This window comes from Typopeltis vanoorti, chromosome 19 (assembly GCF_054136105.1).
Source record: "Typopeltis vanoorti isolate ZY-2024b chromosome 19, IOZ_Tvanoo_1.0, whole genome shotgun sequence".
In the NCBI taxonomy this organism is placed as follows: domain Eukaryota; kingdom Metazoa; phylum Arthropoda; class Arachnida; order Uropygi; family Thelyphonidae; genus Typopeltis; species Typopeltis vanoorti.
This window is the reverse complement of record NC_143567.1, coordinates 68,741,517-68,764,785: the sequence shown is the minus strand read 5'-3', so window position 1 is coordinate 68,764,785 and position 23,269 is coordinate 68,741,517. Positions and strand designations below refer to the sequence as shown.

The 23,269-nt window shown below is 35.3% G+C and overlaps 1 protein-coding gene across 5 annotated transcripts in view; it reads left to right on the top strand.

Moving 5' to 3' along the window:
• The window catches only part of LOC150096226 (solute carrier family 35 member F1-like), a 593,479-nt gene that overhangs the window by 434,431 nt on the left and 135,779 nt on the right, over positions 1 to 23,269 (top strand). For all 5 annotated transcript variants that reach the window (XM_090409172.1, XM_090409169.1, XM_090409168.1 and 2 more), the window contains exon 4: positions 17,886 to 18,045. In XM_090409172.1, the coding sequence (XP_090265298.1) occupies positions 17,886 to 18,045 (160 nt within the window). The remainder of the gene's footprint in view (positions 1 to 17,885; positions 18,046 to 23,269) is intronic.

Genomic DNA, 23,269 nt, shown 5'->3' with positions numbered 1-23,269 from the left:
TTTAGTCCTAACTTTCGAGGATCGTTCGGCAGCCAGGCTTCACCGTTAGTTGTCACCAGTAGTTGAATTCATGGTTACCAATGATTTAAAAGCTGACCGCCATCCTGTCAATTTTAATTCTAGTTGGTATATTATTATTATGAAATAGTTGAGTTCTATCGATTTTTCTCATTTGCTACTTAAAAACTCCATTTTCTTAGAGGACAAAAATCTACTAAAACTCGAGTAACTCTTTATGGATAAAATAAAGGGGGAGGGGAAGGAAGTAAAGAAAAGCCGAGAAATAGATTCTCTAGCTGGCAACTAGAATCGAACCTATAAATTGTCTTTCTTCTGCAAGCCTAGCGCTATGAAAGCATTTCCACAAGGCTAAAGAAAACATTAGCACTGAAATTCTACAATTACTAAGAGTTCTAATTGTCTACATTATTAATTTAGATATATTTGAAGACATTACAAGAAATGATAAGGATAATGACGCACTCCAGATGAGTTTCACAGTGAACGCGAAGTGTGAAGATTTCTTTTGATAGTCGAATATCTTAAGACACAAGAGATGTAAGATGCGTATTTCATGTTAGATATCGGTGGTTTTAAGACTAATAGCTCCCCTCTCTCTTTTCCAACCAGCCATATGACTCTATGTAAGTCTAGATCATAAATGATTTTCATCTACCGGTGTGAGACCATGTGTTTATTGGAGACCAAAAGTAGGTTTGAAAAAAAGTTGTTTTCTCTCTAGAATAGGATTTCTGGGTAATCTGTTAGCTTCCCGTAATAATAATGTAAATAAGTATATTGGTTTGCAAACTTTCTTGGCGACCGAATTCACATAAAAATGCTGATCAATGATAATATTTAAAATGTAGCTTTTTTTTTCTAATCATTACTGTGGTTACTTCAGTTTAAAAGAATGGTGTAATCTCCATCTTTCAGGTTAAAAAGTGCATTTAAACCTCGATTCTTTACTGTTTGATACACATAAGACTGATTACGTTCGTAATTACCAGAAGTAGACAAGAAAATACGGGAACTACTTCGGACAAAATTAGTGCAATATTTGATATACATTTTAGTGCTTCAATTAGATAGGAAGTAGAGGAGTACACCAAAGTAATTTTTGAACAAGTTGGATCTATCATACAATCTGAACCTTCACGAATAGAAGGCTGATATTTCTTGTACTGGTTTTTCGTTTTAAATCATCCCAACCTTCCTTCCTCAGTTGCTTAAAGTAACTGGTCCTCTTTATACTCAAGTTAGGTAAATTTATACGTCAGCTGTCAATTTATACGTGTTTCCACCGTCTACTCTGTGTGTTCACAGGTTGGTTTATCTGTTTTCAGTAGCAAAAAAAATCTAATTATCTAGAAGGCAAGTTCTTCCACTTCTGCATGAGACTTACTAATTCGCCGTAAATTGAAAAATCCATTTTTATTTCAGATCAATGTTTCCCACCTCAGCCATCAGATAGAAATCGGATTTTCCAAAAAGGACTCAAGTCATTTGACATCTTCGCACGAGACGCACAAAAATAATTCAACCAGCTCGAGAACACACGAATTGGCAGATATAGATTTAAGACTCTTAAATCGAAGCTTTAATTCACATATTCTTTTTTTTTTTAATTTTGGCATTCCTTTTAAAAGTTATTAGAAAAAATTAATATGATTTTTTTTCCTACTCCGATACAAAATTCGACAGGAATTTTAGAAGATATTTGTCAACATTTTTTTTTTTTGTTAACACGATATCTACGGTTAAATAAATTAAATAAATATCATTTCCACTAACTGATTGTTTTGAAATTTAATCTCTTTCATCTTTTTTTTTTACCTCTTTAGCAATACATCGCGATGTTCTAGAAGACCTCTCTATTTCTCATTAAGCTAGCCGTTTTCTCTCCAGCGACTGTATAGCTGATTTTTTTATCTCCGATGTGTGAAGATAGTAATCTCATTTTAAGTTCCAACAGCTTTGTAATTGGGTTCTGAAAGCTACAAGTTTATGTAGTTGAAGTTTCGCAATGAGTGTGTAAAGCCAAAACAATGACTAACTTCCATCACAGACGCATTTGATGTTCATAACATCCAATAAAAAAAAATAACTACGTTAATGTAATACTATAAAATTCAGTTAGTCGAGTGTTTGCTATGATATCCATTAGAGTTTAGTTCGAAGGAATATTAATGGATCAAATAATTGTGAAAGATTCTTAGATGGACAACAGTTAAACCAAGAAGGTTTTTTAACTGGTTTAATTCATGACAAGAAACCAGCAAAGCGGTTTTTCATGTATCAAGTCATCTAGTGAGAAGCATTAAGAACAAATACTTCTTAATGACCAAGTAATTAATTAGAGTATTAATTATTGGAGCTTTAATTAATGATGAAATAATGACAAAGAGGTTTTCCACTGCTTAAAAATTTATCTTTTCTTTGTTAATGGAGTAAGCGGACTCCTGACTGCCATTGTTTCTCACGAATGCTATTAAAAAGATTAACAGTGTCCTCTGTTGGTAAAGATAGAATTCAATTTAAATCATCGTCTCCAGACTTAGAATAGAAAAAATAACAAAACTACCAGTCTCGCGAGGAATGGGAAATCAAAGCTTCCTACAAACTCGGCATCTTAAATATAGTTTTTTGAGAGGGGAGATCGAAAAAATATTTATTTTAATTAAGTTTATAGTTGATCAAAATGATAATAATTTGAAGATTTGTGTGAGTCAGGTGTTTAGAAACACATACCCTGAGATCATGATACATGAGCATGATTATTAAGACCATGCTTAAAAACACGTAGGCTACTAGGATTGATACATAAGAAGTACATACTAAGATCATGCTCGTGAAGCATGTACTAATGATGATGGTTTTAATACGTACTTCTTAAGTATCATCTTAGTATGTGCTTCTTATATATCATCTTAGCATGTACGTCTTATGTATCATTCCTAGTACTATGAGATCATGATTCTTAAGAAGCATCTACTAAAATGATACTTAAGAAGTACGTACTAAGATGATGCTGAAGTACGTATTAAACTCATCATGCATGATGCTTACTAATATTACGTTGCATGGGGATTGAGTACGAAAATCATGAAAATACGGATCGCGTACCAATCAAGATGCTTAAGAAGATTCTTGGTATTCATGAAGTAAACCAATTTCAAAAGTTGAAACTAGAAAGTTGACTTTCTGGAAGTCGAGTAAAATGAATGACGACTATAATGAAACAATAACCTCTGTGTGGACAGGCTTATGTGTTCGTCGTACATGCTGTTTATTTATTAACTTATTGCTGATATTTCATAAACAAAATACTGAATACAAGATAAACAAACTACTAAACGCTCCTACGAAATCCCTCCCACTATCCACCACAGAGAACTACAACAACACAGTCACCATCCCATACATTAAAGGCACATCCTAAAAATTTCTAGAATTCTTAATAAACATGAACTACGGACCACATTCAGACCGTGTGGCAAATTAGCAACCCTTATCCGCTCACCCAAGGACAGCATTCCCCCTTTATCACATCTAGGAGTCGACGAAGTACCCTGCTCATGTAATCAAGCCTACTACGATCAAACAGGAAGAACTGTGAACATCCGCATCAACGAACACAAAAGATACATCCGGCATTATCACTATGGCAAGTCGGGCCTAGCAGACCATGCTCTGGATACCCCTGCACACAGGATCAACTGGAAAAACACAAAAGTACTGCACAGAAGCTCTTACAAGTCGGAGAGATTGTTCTTAGAGGCAACAGAAGCGCTGAAACACACTCCAAATCTCAACAAATATGGCTGTATAAATTTGCCTAAAATCTGGGAGACAGTCATCTTAAGAAAAAACTAGTACCGGTTTTTTTCACTGTTTAGGACTCTAGTCTTAAGTGATAGCTGCATTTTTTTCAGATAGAGGGCGCCAAAGTCAGGACTCTAGTCTTTGTGTTGCTGCTACAATTTTGTTTAGCTAGTCCGTTGATTACACCATTTTGTTATAGTCTCGCGTATTGTGACAAACTGTGATTTTGTGCTCTGAAGATGCTGGTTATATCACCAGCGAAATATCAGCAATAAGTTAATAAATAATTATTTACTTATTATTCTGTGTTCTAATATATACCGTTAAATAATAAACAACAATAAGCCTCTGTGATTAATGAAACCTTTGTAGATTCGGATTGGATATTCAACCTCATCTAACTATGAACAGTTATCATAAATATCCTTTAAGAGTCTGAATGAGGTTTTTTACTGATGTAACGATGCAGTCTTGCTTAGGAAAAGAACTGAAATGATACGTCATGGATGGCCTCCAGGTTTTGAGAATGTCCTATTATCTGCTTATTGGATTTACGATTAATGCATTAGTCATGAGATGTTATTTCACTGCTAACTGTTACTAAGGAAATCATAATAATTTTAAAGTATTATTTATAGATTAAAACGTAATATTAACATCATATGACCATTAATATACAACAATTTAATTATTTGCATTTAATTATCGACATTTGTTAAGTGAATAATCTTGATTAGTTTAAAGTGAATTATGCCGTATCTATACATTTAACGAAACAATAGGATAGATATAAATAATTGCAACCTGTGTTTTATCACGTTATCTGTTATGAAAAAAATAGTCAATTGATTTTTGAAGAGAATGTGTAGGCTAGTGATGTGAAGTTTGTTGACTGGCATTCAGGCTATTGGAGTTGATTCGTGATCCGAATATATTGATTTTTATTTCTCCTGAGGCAAAGGCATTGTTCAGAGAAACAAGTACCACTTGCTCATCTTCCCAAGTCGTTTTACATCTCATATTTCTGAAATAATGTCATTTATGTACATTTATAGACAAAACAAAGATGCCTGAATGCACCTGAGCATGCTTAGTTGTGATCAATATGTTTGTTTGAAGTACGTTTTCCAGCTATTTTTATTTTGTAGCTTTTTAGAAAATTATTTTATTTATTTACATACATTATAATGCTACTATTCGAAATAATGGTATAATAAAGATAGATTAAAATCATCCCAAGAAATGTAAATCTGCGGTCTACTTAACATAGAAGTTAAGTAGACTGCAGATTCTTAGATAAAATATACTTCGGCGTATATATATTTTTTAAATCTTCATTCATTGATTTTTTTTGAAAAGAAGTTCTGTCTTTAAAAACAAAACTCGAATACAAGCTATTTAAAAGAAATCACGTGTTTGAAGTGATCTTCGTGATAAAAAACGCGTCTGTCTATAATGACTAATGAGCGGATATTGTCTACAGGCTAAGCTTCTTTGGACCCCCCCCCCTTAATGTAATCAATCCGTATCAACGTGTGCTTAAAAAAAGGGCCAATGAAATCAACCCGAGTTTGCCCTTAAAAGAGAAATTCTTTATTTCATCATTAAACTGCTCATTAATTGAAATATTTCGTGTGTACATCATTAGATGCTTGGTGACTTAAAATTATTATTTTAAACTAAGTCTCTGGTTAACGAAATAACTTACATTTGCTTCGGGAATCAAAGAAATAAAAACTCACATTAACGACCTCATTCCCAGCTGCTTGGGGGTGGTGTATAGTGATTTTTTGCTTACATGTTCAGCTCTCTCTTTCTCTCTGTTCTCTTCCTTTCCCATTAGGCTAAATATAACGAGCCATGGAAACAAACAAATGGGTTTGAATATTTTGTTCTAAAGAAGAGATCTCTAAATGAGTCCTTGGTGTAAAAATGGCCTGCTCTTATATCCAACATGGTTCATTCACATTATCTACAGATGCGTCCCTTTTTTGTGCGGGGTTTCTATTAACGACAGCCACAGAGACTTCTATCGGCAGTCAGATGCGATACACATGCCTAACTTTTGGCAACTCTTACTTTCCTAACAAACACATGGGATCTTAGCCTAGTCGAAAAAAGAAGCGCCTCGTCACACACATACGGTAATATGCTGAACAGTCTTTCCTTCGCTGTTTACGACCTGTGAGGTAACGCTTCGCTAGACACCTTCTGACTTAGGCAGTCAGCTCATGAACATGTTTTTTCCCTCTCTCTCTCTCTCTCTCTTATTTTTAGCGCACCTTTTGTGTAAGAGATTCAAATCGGAACTAACTTTTCTAGCCATGTCGCTCATGCGCAAATGTACTAACGCATGCGCCCAAACAAGAACTGTTATACACCTGAGGATGGTAAAGTGTTAACTTGACCCATCGCTCCACCACTTCTGAAAGGATTTTTTTTTCTCTATTATTATTGTTGTTATTGGAATCGTGAAGCGTGACGTATTTTTATGATGGCTATGGTCTTCGGATAGAAAAACTGTAGCCCTCTTGTTAAAATAATTTTCAACGTATAACGTTGGAAGCGTATATGTACAGTGGGCATAAAACATTGAAATAGGACACTTGAGAAGTGTAAAATGTCATGCTACTATCGATGTACTCTCCACATTAACTGGAGTAGAGAATATAGCGATAGTAGTATGACGCAATGGATCCACGCGCCCAGCAGAATATGCAAACTGTTCTAATAAAAAGAGGTTCCTTAACGCGAGTTAGATCCCTAGGATATATATATATATATATATATATATATATATATATATATATATATATATATATATATATATATATATATATATATATATATATATATATATATATACGTGAAGGGATGAAGGCTACTAGGAGTGGTGTATTTACCTAACGAGCTGTTCTCGTATTCTGAAGGAGAAGAGAACGTTCGTCTGATGTCTTACAATAAAGTCTAAGCATATTAGCGTAACGTAAAATTTTGATAGGTTGTACGTGACGTATTTAGGAATATGCCTCTTTAAAGGCCTTGATAAGACCTCACTTGGACTATTGTGCCTGGTTTCCGTTGTGATTCTGATATATTGGAGAGAGTACAAAGGAGAGTGTTACAAATGATATTAGGACTGCGGAATATTGATTATGAAGACAGATTGAGAATTTGTAGACTTCCGACACTAGCAAACAGGAGAAAGAGGGGTGATATGATTGAGACTTACAAACTTTTGAAAAGGTCATACAGGATTTCAATTGATGGAATTTTTCAATTTATGGAGGGTGGAGAAAGGACGAGAGAGTATCCTTGGAAACTGAGAATGAACCGTTAAGAAGGGGTGAGGGCTAGGTTTTTCTCTCAGAGAGTGGTGCGTGTTTGGAATGGACTGCCATTGGATGTTGTGAGTGCAAACAGTGTGAATAAATTCAAGAATAAGTATGATAGCTGGTGAGTGTAGTATGTGGCTTCCGTCGATATGAGTCGCTGACTCCCAGGAGGTCTCTCTAAATAATAATAATAAGAAGAAGAATAAAAAAAACTGAAATAATCATTTTCAGAATGCTCAAATTACCACTTTAGTAAAAAAATCCGTTAGAGTACATTAGAAAGATAAATTGGAAATATTTTTCTTGCTAAGTTGTCATTTTAATTCCGGCTCCCATTCTATTCATGTCTGCAATTAAGGAAGTCTTGGATTCGTGTGTTTAACCTTCAACGCATGTATTGGAAAAACAACTAGCCGTTCCTTCACAACACATAGTTTCTTGGTTGGATCCGTAACAGAAGAAAGAAGGCTGTCGACGCGAACATGCGAGGCCTTGGCAAGTAAGGGGGAGCAAGCTGTTTCCTGGCGTCAACTGGAGATTTCTACAGGGGGGATCTTATTTCTGAATCACCACTAGATGTTCGGTAGCCCAACTGCCTCGCGCACGCGTGACAAGCTGTGATAAATGACACTTGTTGCTAGGTGATAGATTGCGTTCCGGGGAAGGACAGGTTGGCTGGTTGGTTAGGCGTTCCTAAAGTGGAGCAGTTTGGCGTGAATTAATCGCCAGAAACTGACCAAAGAGAGGAGTCGTTTTGCCTGCAAGAAGCTGTTGTTACTGCGTGGGAGATTAAAAGTGAGTTTTGTTGATGTCGAGAGTAATTTGTGTCTCTTCACCTTCACTGCTGGCTCATTTTCATGTAAGAGTAGCGCTCACTGAATTCTTAAAACTTGGCCCTCTTTAGAAAAATCTGAGATCACTCGTGGATCGAAAGACATTTGCAAACGTCGGTGGACGAAGATGTATTTTAAGGGTCAGCACTTTGAAATTTATGCACCAACTATTTTTAAAAAAATCAAACGATTTTTGGTTCGGAGTAATGTTTCTCCTCATTCCGAAAAATCTGAATTTTTGCAGTATTTTCCGCTAATATAAAAAAAAATTATTTTCCACCTCCCATTCTCTGTCTCTCTCTTTCTTTCTTTCTTGGTAAGTGATATTCAGTAATAGTTATTCTATTAAAGAATTTTAATTTGTTCAGAAAAATACTGCAAGGATTTCTTTACACACCGGAATAAATCGGACCTTCGGTTACGCAGGCCCGATTTTCGCGTATGTAAAAATCATGAATCTTATTTATCATGAAAAGGATTAATGCTTAATAATCATGCAGTATGCAACGTATAGATTGTTTCCTAATGCGTGATCTCGGTTGTCGAAACATTCGTAGGCTTCCCTGCATGACACAGGGTATTGTTGGAAAGACGTTTTGCAGTAAACGAAATAGGTGAAAATTGTTCTAGCAATACATTTTGAATTTGCTTGCTGTATTTTTCATCCGGAGAAATCTATTTAGCAGGTTATTTCACTTTGGTCCCGGAAATTGCTGATTTATTAATAATCTGTCCCACTATTAAAAACGATAAACGGATTACTTCATTTTTTGCGGCTTTTTTTTGGTTCCTAAATTTAAGTAGGTTTTTTTTTTTTTATCTTTTTCAAAACTTACCATCAAATTACTGAAAAAGAGAGCTAAAAGACTTCACTTCGGCGATGCAAAATTATTCAAATTAAGCGGATATTTAATCCAACATTACTTCAAAGCCGAATAGAGAAACTACAAGAGTTTCATGCCGAATATAGAACCTATAAACCGGTCTGGGTAGTGATCCCCCCCCCCCATAATGTATAACATCATACATGTCCGCTAGGAGATGTGTTTTACATTATGGGAAATAGTAAGGATAGTGATCAGAGCTTACTCCACTTTTACCAACGAGTTTCCCCTGTCATGAAAGGTTTGCTTACGCTTGGATCCGCCGAAACTTTTATAGTTTCTATATTCGGCACGAAACTCTTGTAGTTTCTCTATTCGGCTTTGAAATAATGTTCGATTAAATATCCACTTGATTTGAATAAAAGATTAGCATCAAAGATTAGCTTAACAGGAACGATAAAAATATATTTGGAAATTTCTAAATTTTTAAATTTAATTGAAAAATGAAGTAGTTAGCATGCGTGACATAATAGAAAAAAGAGTAAAAAGTGATGTCAGGATGTACACGTTTGGATTATACGCAGATAGAGAAGAAGGCAGCAAATATAGAAACGTTTGGCTAGAAATGAATAGATGCAAGATTGTTTAGTGTTGAAACTCCAAATATAGTTTCTGGTGTTGAAGATGAAAACAATAAATTAATACGAATTAAAACCTCAAAAAATATGTTACAAATGTGACCGATGTTGTAGTCTTACTTCGGATAAAAATGTGGAATAAATTTTCATGGAACAAAAAAAAAAAAATCTTAAAAATCAGTGGACCAAATGTGATTTGGACATAAATCCAAATGAGAATTATTTGGATTTAGACTGCATTTCTGTACGTATTACATATTTAGGGGTAAGGCGAAAGATGACTAGGAGACACTCATATTATTACTGTACTAATGTGCAATCAAGTCATCCTAACAAAAATCATACATGCTTTCATAATTATCGTATCTTTTTTCGTGCTTTAATTTACTTGCGAACAACTAAATCAAAAATACAAAGTACTTATGAATCCTATCTTTCATACAATAGTGGAAACTTGCTGTTTTAAAAACTTTGGATTGAAATGTTAAGCAGTAATTCAGGCATGCTTGATTGCGTACACAGTCAATACACAATAATTAAAATGTTTGGAAGATTGCCACATGTCTATAAAGTTGAAGAATGGAAGATCTACGACTACGTTGGAGTTAATGCAGTTAGATTTGGCATTTTGTTACTGAAAAAAAAAATGGTTTTAGAAAACAACAGAAATGCGGAGAAGAAAAATGATTCTTAAGATGATGGCTAAGAAGAGGAAATTCCACCTGCTACTCTGAAGATATCCATGTGTCAGATAACCATTAGTGTTGAATTAATCAAAGCAACGCTGATTTTAGCTTGCTTCTGTATTGATCTTTCCTTTCTTCTTGTTATTCTGCGAAATATGTTTTTAATGGAACCAAAGTCTGTTATAACAGACTCGTTCTGCCGATGTGTTTGGGTATAAATATGGGACGAAACCACACCAATCATATTTTCTTTTCCGATGATTTTTTATTATAACAGTACTGGAAAAACAGCGGTGAATCAGATCGCCATACATACTTTAAGATGCAATACCAAAAGGGTATATTTTTCAGTTCATCTCTCTCTCTCCGAAAGAGAAAGTTTCATTGATTTTGGGCTCTTCTTCCTAAAATCAATTTCCTGCGCCATCTCTAACATTTCAGTTCCATTTATAATAGTCTAAATGAAAGTGTTGTGCGTATACAAATATTATAAAAATTATATTATTCCTTTTTCACTCTCTCTACACACACTAAATTAAACTTGTCAAGAAATTATATTCTTGGTTAATCCTTTATCCAAATGTAAGCAAACAAATTTGCGCGTGAAGTAACTTCACAACTGGGCTTCTTGTATATAGAGGCTAATGAATTCACATCAATGTCTTAGTATCCCATAATGCAAGCACACTTACGTAGATGCATAATATTATATTATGGAAGAGCCACTGTCCAGACCGGTTTCGACCTTTATTGAGGTGAAAAAATAAAGGAACGTTCATCACAGGTCTAGAAGAGTTAGTATAGGTGTATAAGAGAGCTTGATAGTATTGGAAGAAAAGACAGATATACGAGGATAGAAAAAAGGCCTCAGCTCTTTTATATCATCATGTAATCAAAGGCTATCGTTTTTTTTTCTTTTTCACCAGCTTCATGTAGCTGAAGAACCAAAAGACCAACTGAAACTAAAGTACAAAGATGATCGATACTCAGATGGTTAGCCTTATCTGAGTTAACTGCCTTGAGATGGCCTTCTCTGCCTGGGATTGGCCAATTGGTCGCAACTGACCATAAGATCACAGTGCACTAAGAGAGTGGAACCATTTAAAACCTCTCATAAAAAAAGACAGAATTTTATCTCACCTGATGAATAATACATAATATGGATGGCCTAACATCACCAAGCCAAAAATTTATTATCTCCTGGACTGCTTTTTTCTAAATACAAAAATACAGAGACACGTGGAGGAGGGGGGGGGTATTACAAAAGAAAAAGAAAAAAGAACCTGTTCTGTTGTAAGGGGACGTCAAACACATTATAACCTGTTCGACATACGCAGGGCAAGAGGACAGCTGTAGAATGCATGATGGAATTTACTGGAAGGTTGCTACACGCAATTCTCCAAGCAAGATCCTCCTATTAGGGTATCCATGGAACGTCACTAAGTTATGAAACAAAAGTGTTATTGTCAATACACAACTGTGGAAGTTTGTAGCGAAAGAGGTTAAAGATTTCTTTATAGCAAGTTTGAGGTCCCATCATTGGGAGTCAGACCCAGAAGAGATACCAAGGTTCCCATATATAAGTAGTGAAAATGTAACGCCTTATTAGTAAAATACTCTGGATCAGAGATAGTTGAAGAAAGTACATCCAAAAGGAAATGCGCTTTGCATTATGGGATACTAACGCAGTTGTTGTGAAGTCAACAGCTTCTATATACAAATAGCCTAGGCGTGAAGATACTTCACATGCAAAACTTTGTTCGCTTACACTTGGATAAAGGATTAAACAAACAAAAAAAATAATAATATAATTTCTTGGCATCTTTAGTTTATAGTATAACCAAGCGAAAAAACTTTCTCAAATATTTAGTTAGAATGGATGATATCTATAAAAACATCTTCTCTTCTTCCTTTTCGTATTAGCTTCATGGCCTATTACGATTCGAAACCGGAAATCCCACTGAAGAGGTTGGTCAATCCTATTCCGGGAGTGTCTGTAGATGCGTGTGTTCACGGGACCAGTTTGCCTGTTTTGAGGGCTGAAAAACCCGAATAACTGGGGTAAAAACCCCTCCACCTCCTTATGACGGGAATCGAACCCAGGTCTTTCCGACCAAAGGGCTTCGTCTATACTGACTGAGCAACGGAGCTCAGTCAGTTTCAATAGATTATTAGTTTTAATAATCTATTAAAACCAATGTGCCAGTATTATACTACTGATTATTATTACAAACAGAATACAGGTAACTTACTCATTAATATGACTGCTTGTAACGAGAGAGATTTGAAAAAAAAATCAAAAATGCTTCCCATTATCTATAGTCAAACTAGACCAAACACATACTTAACTTTAAGCCGAGTTGAGATCTTTGATTTCACTGCGACTATTTTACGCAAGCTTTTAAGGTCTTTTACTTCTCTTTTCCTCTCAATCCTTTGTGAAAACATTGGAATACAATTTTATCAATATATCCACTGTCAGATAAATTTAAACGCCACCGGTGTATACACTGTGGGAATATTTACACGCATTCTAAATACCCCCTCAGCAGTAGTAGTAGCATGTGGCAAGTAGAAACAAATCATCGCTTATTTCTTGACCTCTCGTCGCGAAGGAAATATACGCAAGATCAAATGTCTGTGGAATATGTTGGGCTACTGTGACAAGTTGGTTGTGACAGCCATCGATAGAGTCTGCATACGGTGTGCTAGCAATAAGAGGATATTCCGTCTACTAACGTTACGGGCATCATCTCCAAGCACGCGATGTGGATGGACGTCAATCGCAGTTTCCATAGCCAAAGGAAGTCTGATACACAAAAGAACCAAACCAAAGTGTCTTTTCTGTTTGTTTTATTATTTTTTTCCCGTTTCTTCATCCTATTGCCGCTAGCATTTGCCACCTCTGGAAATCCTTCTATCTACCGTCTGCTATCCGAACGGCCAACTTACTCTACATGTAGGCTACTTCTTTCCCGTCCCCCATCCCCCCACCTCGGTCCGAAAGGAAAGTCCGAAGCCTCGAGGGAGCGGAGGATTTATCTCGAGATTTACAAATCTCTAAAATGTTTAGGATCGCATTGCATGACGGGATTTTTTTTTTTTTTTTTTTTTTTAATAAATTTGGGGAACACAACGTAAGAATCGAGACGAAAATTAAAATCAACTCGGTAAATTGTCATTAACAAAATTTCTTATTTAGATGACTTTTGTTTTTGGAGAAAAAAAAAAAATACAAACACGCCACCAGACTAACTTTAATCGATGGAGCGCGTGATGAATTTCTTCCACCAAATGGAGACTTAATAAACTTTAATTAATTTCAATTTCGGAACTGACGCCTAAAATTAATTATGTTTTATTAATTAACCCATTTGAACTAATTTTCGCTTTTCATTTCTCATAAAAATGCACTTAAGTAGAGAGAGAAGAAAAAAAAAATCAGTATTATGTCAGCCATGTTTAGACTCACCTGCACAAAGCTAAATGCAATCTTTGGACTTTGTTCTTCTTTCGGTGATTAAAAGCATAAGTGCTTTGAATTATTGACTTTCAGTTTTCCATTACAGAAGTGCGTGACATTCATTTTCCAATTAAATTGGCGAAGATACTGATTGCGTGGAAAGATTTGCAATGGATTTACACGAAAACTCCATAGCAAGGTACACGTGTTCGAGCAGTGTTTTTATATAAAAGTTTCACTCATAAAAGGTTACAAATCAGTTTCTGTGTTGGGTAAGAAAGATAATCTAACGAAAGATTATCTAACGCTTTTAAAGTAAGCATTGAGATCAGGAAAAGGGAAAACTATGAGGTGTGGCTATCAAATAACGAGGCTGGTTGTTTGACAAACACCTGCAAGTCATCAGGTGTTTTTTTTTTTATATATCAATGGCGTGGTAATGGTTGAATGGGTAGTACTAGAGGGTCAGACAGTTAACGAACATTATTACCTTGAGGTTCTAGCCAAGCTGAGAGAACGAGTGAGGAAGAAGAGACCCGATTTGTGGAAGAACAACGCTCCAGCCGACAGTGCACTGTCTGTAAAGCAGTATCTTGCTGATAAGAAGATCCCAGTGTTGGACCATCCACCTTACTCGCCGGTCTTAGCTCCGTGCGACTTTTACCTTTTTCCAAAGTGGAAATCCGCATTGAAGGGCACCCATTTTCAGTCATCAGGTGTTATCTGCTTTAGCACCGCTTCCAACAATGGAAAATTCGTATGCAACGGTGAATAGATAGAGGAGGGGGAACAATTAAGTTGTGCAATTGTAATAATAAACCACATTTTTGCAACCAGTCTCATTATTTAATTGCCACACCTCGCATAGGCGAAGCTTGTACAAGTTGAAATCGGAATTACATGTGGGAGGTTTCCTATCAACAATATGGCTGACAGATTTACTATTGGAAGCATTGGGAACACGTTAAGAAAGAATATATCTTCTAGTATTTGCAGTTTCTGGATAACTTTCAAGATTGATCACACACACACACACACACATCGGTCGTCAATTAACGAAAATACTCCAAACTAGTTTCACCTCTCCAACTACCGAGGAAGTTTTTTTTTTAAAAATATGATGGAACGAATTGCGAATTAATATATTTTGGTTCTTACCCTAAAAAACTAACGTCCTATAGCAGCGCTGGAGAGAAAATCAACCTGTCTACTTATGTTTTTACATCTTGACGTCTTAGACTTGTTGTGAGACGGAGGGGGGTAGTTTGTGTCTAATTACACGGTGTAGTTTTTTTCAACGGCGGTGCGGGCTGTTGTCATTAAACATCAGTGTCCCTGGGCAAACTCGATGCACTCGACGTTTTCATAGCTGATCAGCGTATGTAAGAAGTTATTTCTAAGTGAATGTTTTTCTTTTTTTTTTTTCTTTTTGTTTGAAAACTTCGTCGGGACTTATAATGAATTGTTCGTTGGGTGGCGCGTTGCCGAAGCCAGAAGCGATTTTTATTTTGCTTTGTTTTGTTTTTTCCTGAAGAGGATTTGTGTGTGGCTTTCATTTTACTTCTTACTTAGGCCTTTCTTTCATTCCTGAGGGTGCTTGGGTAATGTCATTACCGCGGCATCCCCATCTTCGTTCCGGTTTCTATTAAATAACAAGACATCTGCTGAGCAAATCAGTGCACACAGCCAAGTTACAGTTCTTTTCCTCCCCCCTCCTCCCATCCCAGCGTCTCTGACCCGCATGATCAGCACCCTAATTGTATCGTTACGGTTTCTCGAAATGCAGCAATTTGTCTGCTCCAATATGATAGCATGTGTGAGTTAGTCTGTGTTCACCTTCATTGTTACGTCACTAATTGTTGCTAACTAGGCTCGCGGTCTGCTAACACGAACCGCTCGTGAAGCAGAAACGTGACAAAAAAAAAAAAAAAAAGATAAATGTGAGTTTCATTTGAACACTAATTTGCTGTATAAAGCGACATCTGGTGTGTATGGTTTAAACTAAGAAAACGAGATTCACTTTGCAATGGTCATCTAAATCCCTAAAAGAATAAATAAGTTTTGATTTGTTGGCTATAAATAAACGCAGGCAGTTTAGGATTATACGAACGACTACATACAGATGTCGCTACGATGTTAGCTGTGCATTCTTGCGTCACCCGTACCCTGGGGATCCATCTATCCATACGTCCAATGTAGTTGTTCCACAAGACGAACAAATATTATGAGTTCTTTCAGCCTGCCTGCCTTGTGGATGGGATGTCATGTAGTCGCGTCAGCTAAAGGCCGCGTATTATCTTTAATTCATAGAAATCGATGGCGAACATGAAGGGTCAGCCAGCGACGGGGGATGTCTGCAACTACATAAATTGCTAGTGTTGTGGACAGAGGGAGCAACAGATGAACGAACACCAACATCAAATATTTCTGGCGACAGATAACTGAGTCCGGAAATATTAGGTAGGTTAAGTGCTTCGGGACAAACCCACTGTTAACAACAGTTGTGAAGGTGACCTTTCGATGCCCAAGAAAAGCACAAAGGCCACTAATGTTATCGTAAATGTAATCAATAATGGACTTTGGAAAGTCAAGTCATGGGGACTGCTGGTCACCCTGCTCATTTCCGGAATGTCTCAGAGCGTGGAGGTCAGTGTTTTTTGGTTGCATTTACTGCCATGATTCCTTTTATATCCGTTTGCTTCAATTAAATCGCATTGAAATGACAATGCGCAGTTGCTAGGTCACAATACGTACTTCGGATACAACTTAGTTACACAAATGCAGAAATATACAACTTAGTAGGTAAACATATCAATAATGCAACTTAAAAGATAAACACAGACAAAAATGCAATCCAAATAAACATAGAAATAATGCAACTAGTTAAAAGATAAACATAGCAATAATGCAACTTAGTTAACAGATGAGCATAGACAGAAATGCAATTTAGCAAATAAACATAGAAATAATGCAATTTAGCAAATAAACATAGAAATAATGCAACTTAACAGATAAACATAGCAATAATGCAACTTAGTTAACAGATAAACAGACAAAAATAAAATGCAACTTAACTAATAAACATAGACAAAAATGCAATTTAACAAATAAACATAGCAATAATGCAACTTAAAGATAAACACAGACAAAAATGCAATCCAAATAAACATAGAAATAATGCAACTAGTTAAAAGATAAACATAGCAATAACGCAACTTAGTTAACAGATGAACATAGACAAAAATGCAATTTAGCAAATAAACATAGAAATAATGCAACTTAACAAATAAACATAGCAACAATGCAACTTAGTTAACAGATAAACAGACAAAAATAAAATGCAACTTAACTAATAAACATAGACAAAAATGCAACTTAACAAATAAACATAGCAATAATGCAACTTAAAGATAAACACAGACAAAAATGCAATCCAAATAAACATAGAAATAATGCAACTAGTTAAAAGATAAACATAGCAATAACGCAACTTAGTTAACAGATGAACATAGACAAAAATGCAACTTAACAAATAAACATAGCAACAATGCAACTTAGTTAACAGATAAACAGACAAAAATAAAATGCAACTTAACAAATAAACATAGCAATAATGTAACTTAGTTAACAGATAAACATAGACAAAAATGCAACTTAGCATGTAAATTTACCTGCTAAGTAAACATAGAGTAAGTAATTCAGCAGATAAACAAATAGAATAGAACTTAATAAGTGTGTGTGTAAACATTACTGTAACTTTATCTGGTCTCTTTCGACTAAAAATGAATTAACCGGTCTCATACGGAGGTAGAGGGTTTTTTCACCCGAAACTCGGGTTTTTCGTCCCTCAGAACAGGTAAACCGCCTCATGAACACACACGGATTACAGTCATGAATACTTACGACTATATTTGGAAGAGATAGGGTCCTCACCACATGTCTTTACTCCCGTAGTTAACCTCGTAGATAGGAGACGACACATGAATGGGATGGGGATTCTCTCATCATCCCTCAGGACTGGTTGAGCCCTCCAAATGAGGGATTAAGTATGTATTTTATGATTGTAGATCCGTGTGGGTTCGCTTAATTAAAAACATCATTGTGATGTTTTTAATTTAAATATCACAATTTAAAAAAATCTAAACGATTATTGAAATCTGTGTAGAAAGAGTATCGCGAAATTGTTACTATGTGTGTGTGTGTGTTCGCAACTAATGTATTATATTCTGTTTTATTTCCCATGAACGACTTAATAAGTATGTTATTACCTCTGTTTTATAGCTGCTGGACTGCTTTACCATCCCAACTGTCTTGGCTCTTTCTTGGATATTCCTGAAAGTTCGATACAAGATCCTACACATTCTAGGAGTGGGTGTTGCGCTATTAGGTGTCGGCTGTCTCGTTTGGGCGGACACGGAGGAAGGCCGAGTGAACAAAGCCGGTACGTTTTTCTTTGTTGATTAGCTGGTAGGAGTTATCAATTTGGCGAGGCAAAATGAGCATCAAACACGACGTCAGTGGTTTTTGTTTACTTCCGAAAGATGGCATAGTAAGTGCGTGTGTGTGGGGAGGGCTGTTTGTTTCTCTGCTACCGTTTTTCTCACGACCTTAATCCAATTCATCTACGTGATATCAAGAATAGGAGTGGCAAATATATTCAAGTCAGTCAATTGTTCATAACTAAACTTCGTATAGGGTTTTACATAGATCGTGATTATGCATGCACAATCAGTATAAATAATAACGACGCCATGTTTAATGTAATTTCGATTAATTTAATTAATTTTTTTTTGTTGTTTTCATCAAAAATTAAAAAAAAAAGTTTGTATTAATAAATGAATTAAAGTGATTGAAACATTGGGTAAAGCATGTCGTATAAACCAAATACATCTTCCCCCATTTACTAAAAGAAATACACAAATTGATTTTTTTTTTTTTCTCTCTTTGTGGTTAATCAAATATGGTTGAAACAACTTATCTTCAAATCCTGGAAAAGGAATTTTGTCAATAGTGAATTCTTGGAGAAGAATCAGTCTTCAGCCATCGATGTATGAATTTTGTAGAATGCTTAGTGCGTACTTTATTTTAAACTGTTGAAGTCTCATAACGCAAACAATCGAAGTGTCCTTCCAGCAACTCCAATGTCAAACATGCTTCATTAAATAAAATAAAAAAAAATAAAAAATAAATAAAAAAAAAACCGTCCTTGTGTCGCCAATCGCAATAGTATCAGTTTTCATCGTCCATCTTGCTTGTTTGGAAGAAGCAAATCTCACACGTATTCACCAGACCTGGTAAACGATATTCAGCTTTTTGTACTAAAAAAAATCGCATTACAACGTTATTCCTCTTCCCTTTTTATACACCATTATATCTCCTCCCCCAATCGCTCATTTGAAGAGCAAAAAAATCTTAAAATAAATCCTCAAAAACATCTGGCCAGTAACAAAAGTAAACTGATATTTAACTGAACAATTCCATTGGCTCATCTTAAAGTTTTCGTTACGAGAGAGATGTATCTAAATATTAAGTAAATCTCCCTATCTGCTACAATGTAATTAGATAATCTCAATTTCTCTCCTGTAATTCTTTCTCTCCCTGTTTTGGTTCGTTTTATTGTGGGCCTATAATCCCTTGCTTTATTTTAATTGACAATTGAGAAATACATCCCTGGAAAAGCTGCGATTACATAAAAGTCTTTAGTATAATGTTATAATTATTGCGTTTTCTCGTTCTGTGTTTTTGTATGAAATTATGTTCTGTTTCCAAATGTTATGTACGACGTCGCTAGCCAGTTACATGCCAAAGCGACTTGTGTGCTTGCGTTTGGACTCTTCCAAACAGCGGTTAATCCTAACTGTACGACGAGATAGCATCCTCATTACGTGATGTATCGCGAGATAACTAACAGAATACTAATTTGCTAATTCAATCAGGCTTAAAAGCTGAAATTCAGTGGTAATGTTACATAATTCATTGTGAGCAAAGGAAGTTTAGAATTTTATAAAAGCAGTGATTCTTATTATTCGTTTCCCCCCTTCCATCCGCTCTGGAATACGTATCGCCATCTGGTGACGAACATTAGTATTTTTCAGTAAAGTGATCTGTTGGTACTTTATTTTAAAAAATGCGCTCCACTTGGTACATAAAACTGTTTTTTATGTAAAGATCGTGAAAACTTGATACGAACAATCTAATTATTTGAATTATTATTACATGATACCGCTAAAAAGTCCAAGAACTTATCGCTAGAAGGCATTCTACTCCACCTACACACACTACATAACTCACTATCTACCATCTGCTAATTATAATTGCGTATTGATTGCATCTTTTGGGATTTACGGTCGAAGGCAACTCAAGAAAAAGCCCTCGTAAAGGTTTTTCGCATCCTATACGGGATTTGAACCCGGGTCTTTCCAACTAAAGAACATTATCAATACCGATTGAACGGAGAATCGATTGTGCATGTTCTCTGGCCGATTTGTCTGTGTGCGGGTATAAAAAAAAAGACTCAAAAATCCGGAAGAAAAAACCCTACAGTTTCATACGAGATTGGATAACTCATCTTCGGTTGAAGTCTATAAAAAAAAGATTCTTCTCAACATAAGGAGAATCGAATTCGGGATTTTTCAGTCAAAGGGTTGTAATGTTCCGTCGTTCTTCCAACTGTATTACGATGGCGCTTAATTACTTTTTTCCTAATTAATTAAACAAAATTAAAATATCAAATTATGTGCTAAAAAGTAATATTAATTTTTATATTACTTTTCCATAATTAAAATAATTATAAAAAATGCAAAAAAAAAAAAAATTCAGAACTCTTACGTCTTCTTTTTAGGATTAAAATCACAACCGGGGAATTTTTTAAGCCACGTCGATTGAAAAAAAAAAAAAAAAAAGAAGAAAATGCCGCATTTGCTAAACTCTTGTTTAGTGTGTGTGTGTGTGCGCGCACACACAATTGCGAACCAGCTTCCTACTATTCGTCTCATGCAAGGCAGAGAAGAGAATGCTGTTATAGCCTTTGGTTGGTCAATCATCTTGATTGCTACAATCGCTTAGTTTTTTTATTATTTTTTTTATTTTCTGTGCTGGGATGTTTTCCTGTACGCTGAATTTGATTGATGATATTTCCTTTTGCCCGTGCTGCATTTGATCGTTTGGTCCATTGTGTTTCGACGAACACTAAGGATTGCTGTAATGGCACAAAACGATGTGACCGGAAATTTAAGTGTCACCCTGTTCTTTGTACATTCGTGATTGTCTTGGCCTCTTTTTTTATCCAGCGCCGTGGTGAGATAGACATCGGTAAAAGTCTGGTGGTAGTGTTGTACGCATATCAGTGGACCGCTTGTTTGGCCGATTTCCTTGTCCTTTTAAATCACTACGGACAATGAGTAACAGAAAAATCTCATTCAATGGGGCTTCTGATGTTAAATGGACCGTTGAAATTTCCTAACTGACTAAGCGACTCGAATGGAATGTTATTTCTATTGCTTACATAACGTGTGTATCGTCAGTAATCTTTCGATACCATTTCTAGTTTCCAATATAAGCTGTTAGAATATTTACGAGAGTCAACGTGCTTATTTAATTGTGTACTTTTTATTCAGGTATAAAAGTACATCATAATTTATTGACTCACAGATGGTAGCTTATTTATTTATTTATATTCATATATAAGAAATATGCATAATTAGGTGATAGTTCGTTGTGCATCCGATAGATGGCACCACGAACTCATCTTTTTACGTTTTTGTATTATAGCGAGATTATGTTATCTTTAGGTTGGCAAAACCCGCTTTCATATATGAGCATATAATAAGGTTAACTGTATTGTTATTGATATGTGTCACTAGAAAATGATAACTGATGTACAAGGAGCCAAGTTTAGTTCCTAAGAGCGTGGTGGAGCAATAAAATATAGAGAGGAAAGACAATGAAATAAAAAATCTTATGGAAAAAAAAAGCCGTTAATTATAGAGAATATAAATTACAGAAAATAAACCGAAGTTTGCAATTGTAAATGCTGCGATTGGTTTTATATTAACAATGTAATATTAACAATAACGTTTTAACAATGGATAGCTCTACATCGATAACTTTCATTAACAATGGCTTGCCCGCGACTCGTTCGACATCAAGGAAATTTTATTGTATAAAGCGCCACCTAGCGGTCATAAACTACACTAAAATGTTCTGAACTAATTAGGTATAAATCTTGACAGTAAATGAATTGCTAGAACTTCTATAAAGACATTCAATTATGAAATCTTAAAAGGGATTTCAAATAACAAAATGGCCAATCAAATGGAACCATAAATGTAATATAAAATGATTCTTGCTCTATCTTAGCGTACATTTTCTTTCTTTCTTTCTTTGTTTTTTTTTTTTTCAGCACGATTTCTTGGCTGCATAATTGTGCACCCAGAAACCATCTCTCATCTCAAGCCGCTCATTTTCTGCCCGTTGTACTCCTTCAGGAAGAGCTGTATAGGAGGCACGATTTAGCAGCGCGTTTTATCTCGTGCTTCACCGCCTTGCTGTAACTAGTACGGAGGATAGCTGTATTAAGGCAGCAGAAGTGAACCATGCTGGTCACGCTATAGCTGATGCTGTACTTATCTTGTGATGTGTTTCCGCCATTTGTGACGCCTTCCACAGCAGCTAAGTTATTACAGCCAAGCTTCAACACAAGCGTGGAAGGTTTAACAATTAGAAGAGCAGCCGTGTCATATCTTAATGGAAGCGAAACCCCATTGTTGCAACAATGCTTGCACGAAAACTACAAAAAAAAAAAAGTTTTAGAACTTCCAGCTGTTGAATATTTAATATTGTTGTAGATTACATTGTGGACGATTCATATTGTTTTCACTGCTTATAGGTTTATATTATTTACAACTTTGTTATAGATTACATTGTTGAAGATTCCATGTTGTTTTCACTGCTTATAGCTTTATATTGTTCCTAACTTTGTTGTAGATTACATTGTTAACAATTCTTGTTTTCACTGCTTATACGTTTATATCGTTTACAACTTTGTAGATTACATTGTTGATGATTCCATGTTATTTTCACTGCTTATGTTGTTTACAGTTTTGTTTTAGATTACATTGTTGACGATTCCGTGTTGTTTACAACTTTGTTGTATTACATGTAGTTTTCACTGTTTACAAAGTTGTAAACAACATGGAATCGTCAACAATGTAATCTACAACTTTGTTGTAGATTACATTGTTGACGATTCCATGTAGTTTTCACTGCTTATAGCTTTATATTGTTTAAAATTTCGTTGCAAATTTTGTATTTTCGAAATTTATCTCGTTTTAAGATTGTTCGATTGTTGGTAATTTTATATTCACCACTACCTTTCAATTATTTCGTTTATTATCGTCATCTTGTTGAGATTTTAAAGGATATTTTACAGGATGAAATAATTAATATTTCATCCCTTCAAATGTCAAACAAGACTTTCAAAAACGACTCATATTTTTCCAAAGTCAATGCTGGCTTTGATGTACTCTATTTACCATGCTCATAATCATAGACATCGAGGAGTGGATCGACAAATATTTTATGGAAAGTAGAAACTCTTAGCATCTAATCTAGGGTATACGTCAGCCCCAAGAAGCACATAATGAAGTGTCAGAAATACAATTCTG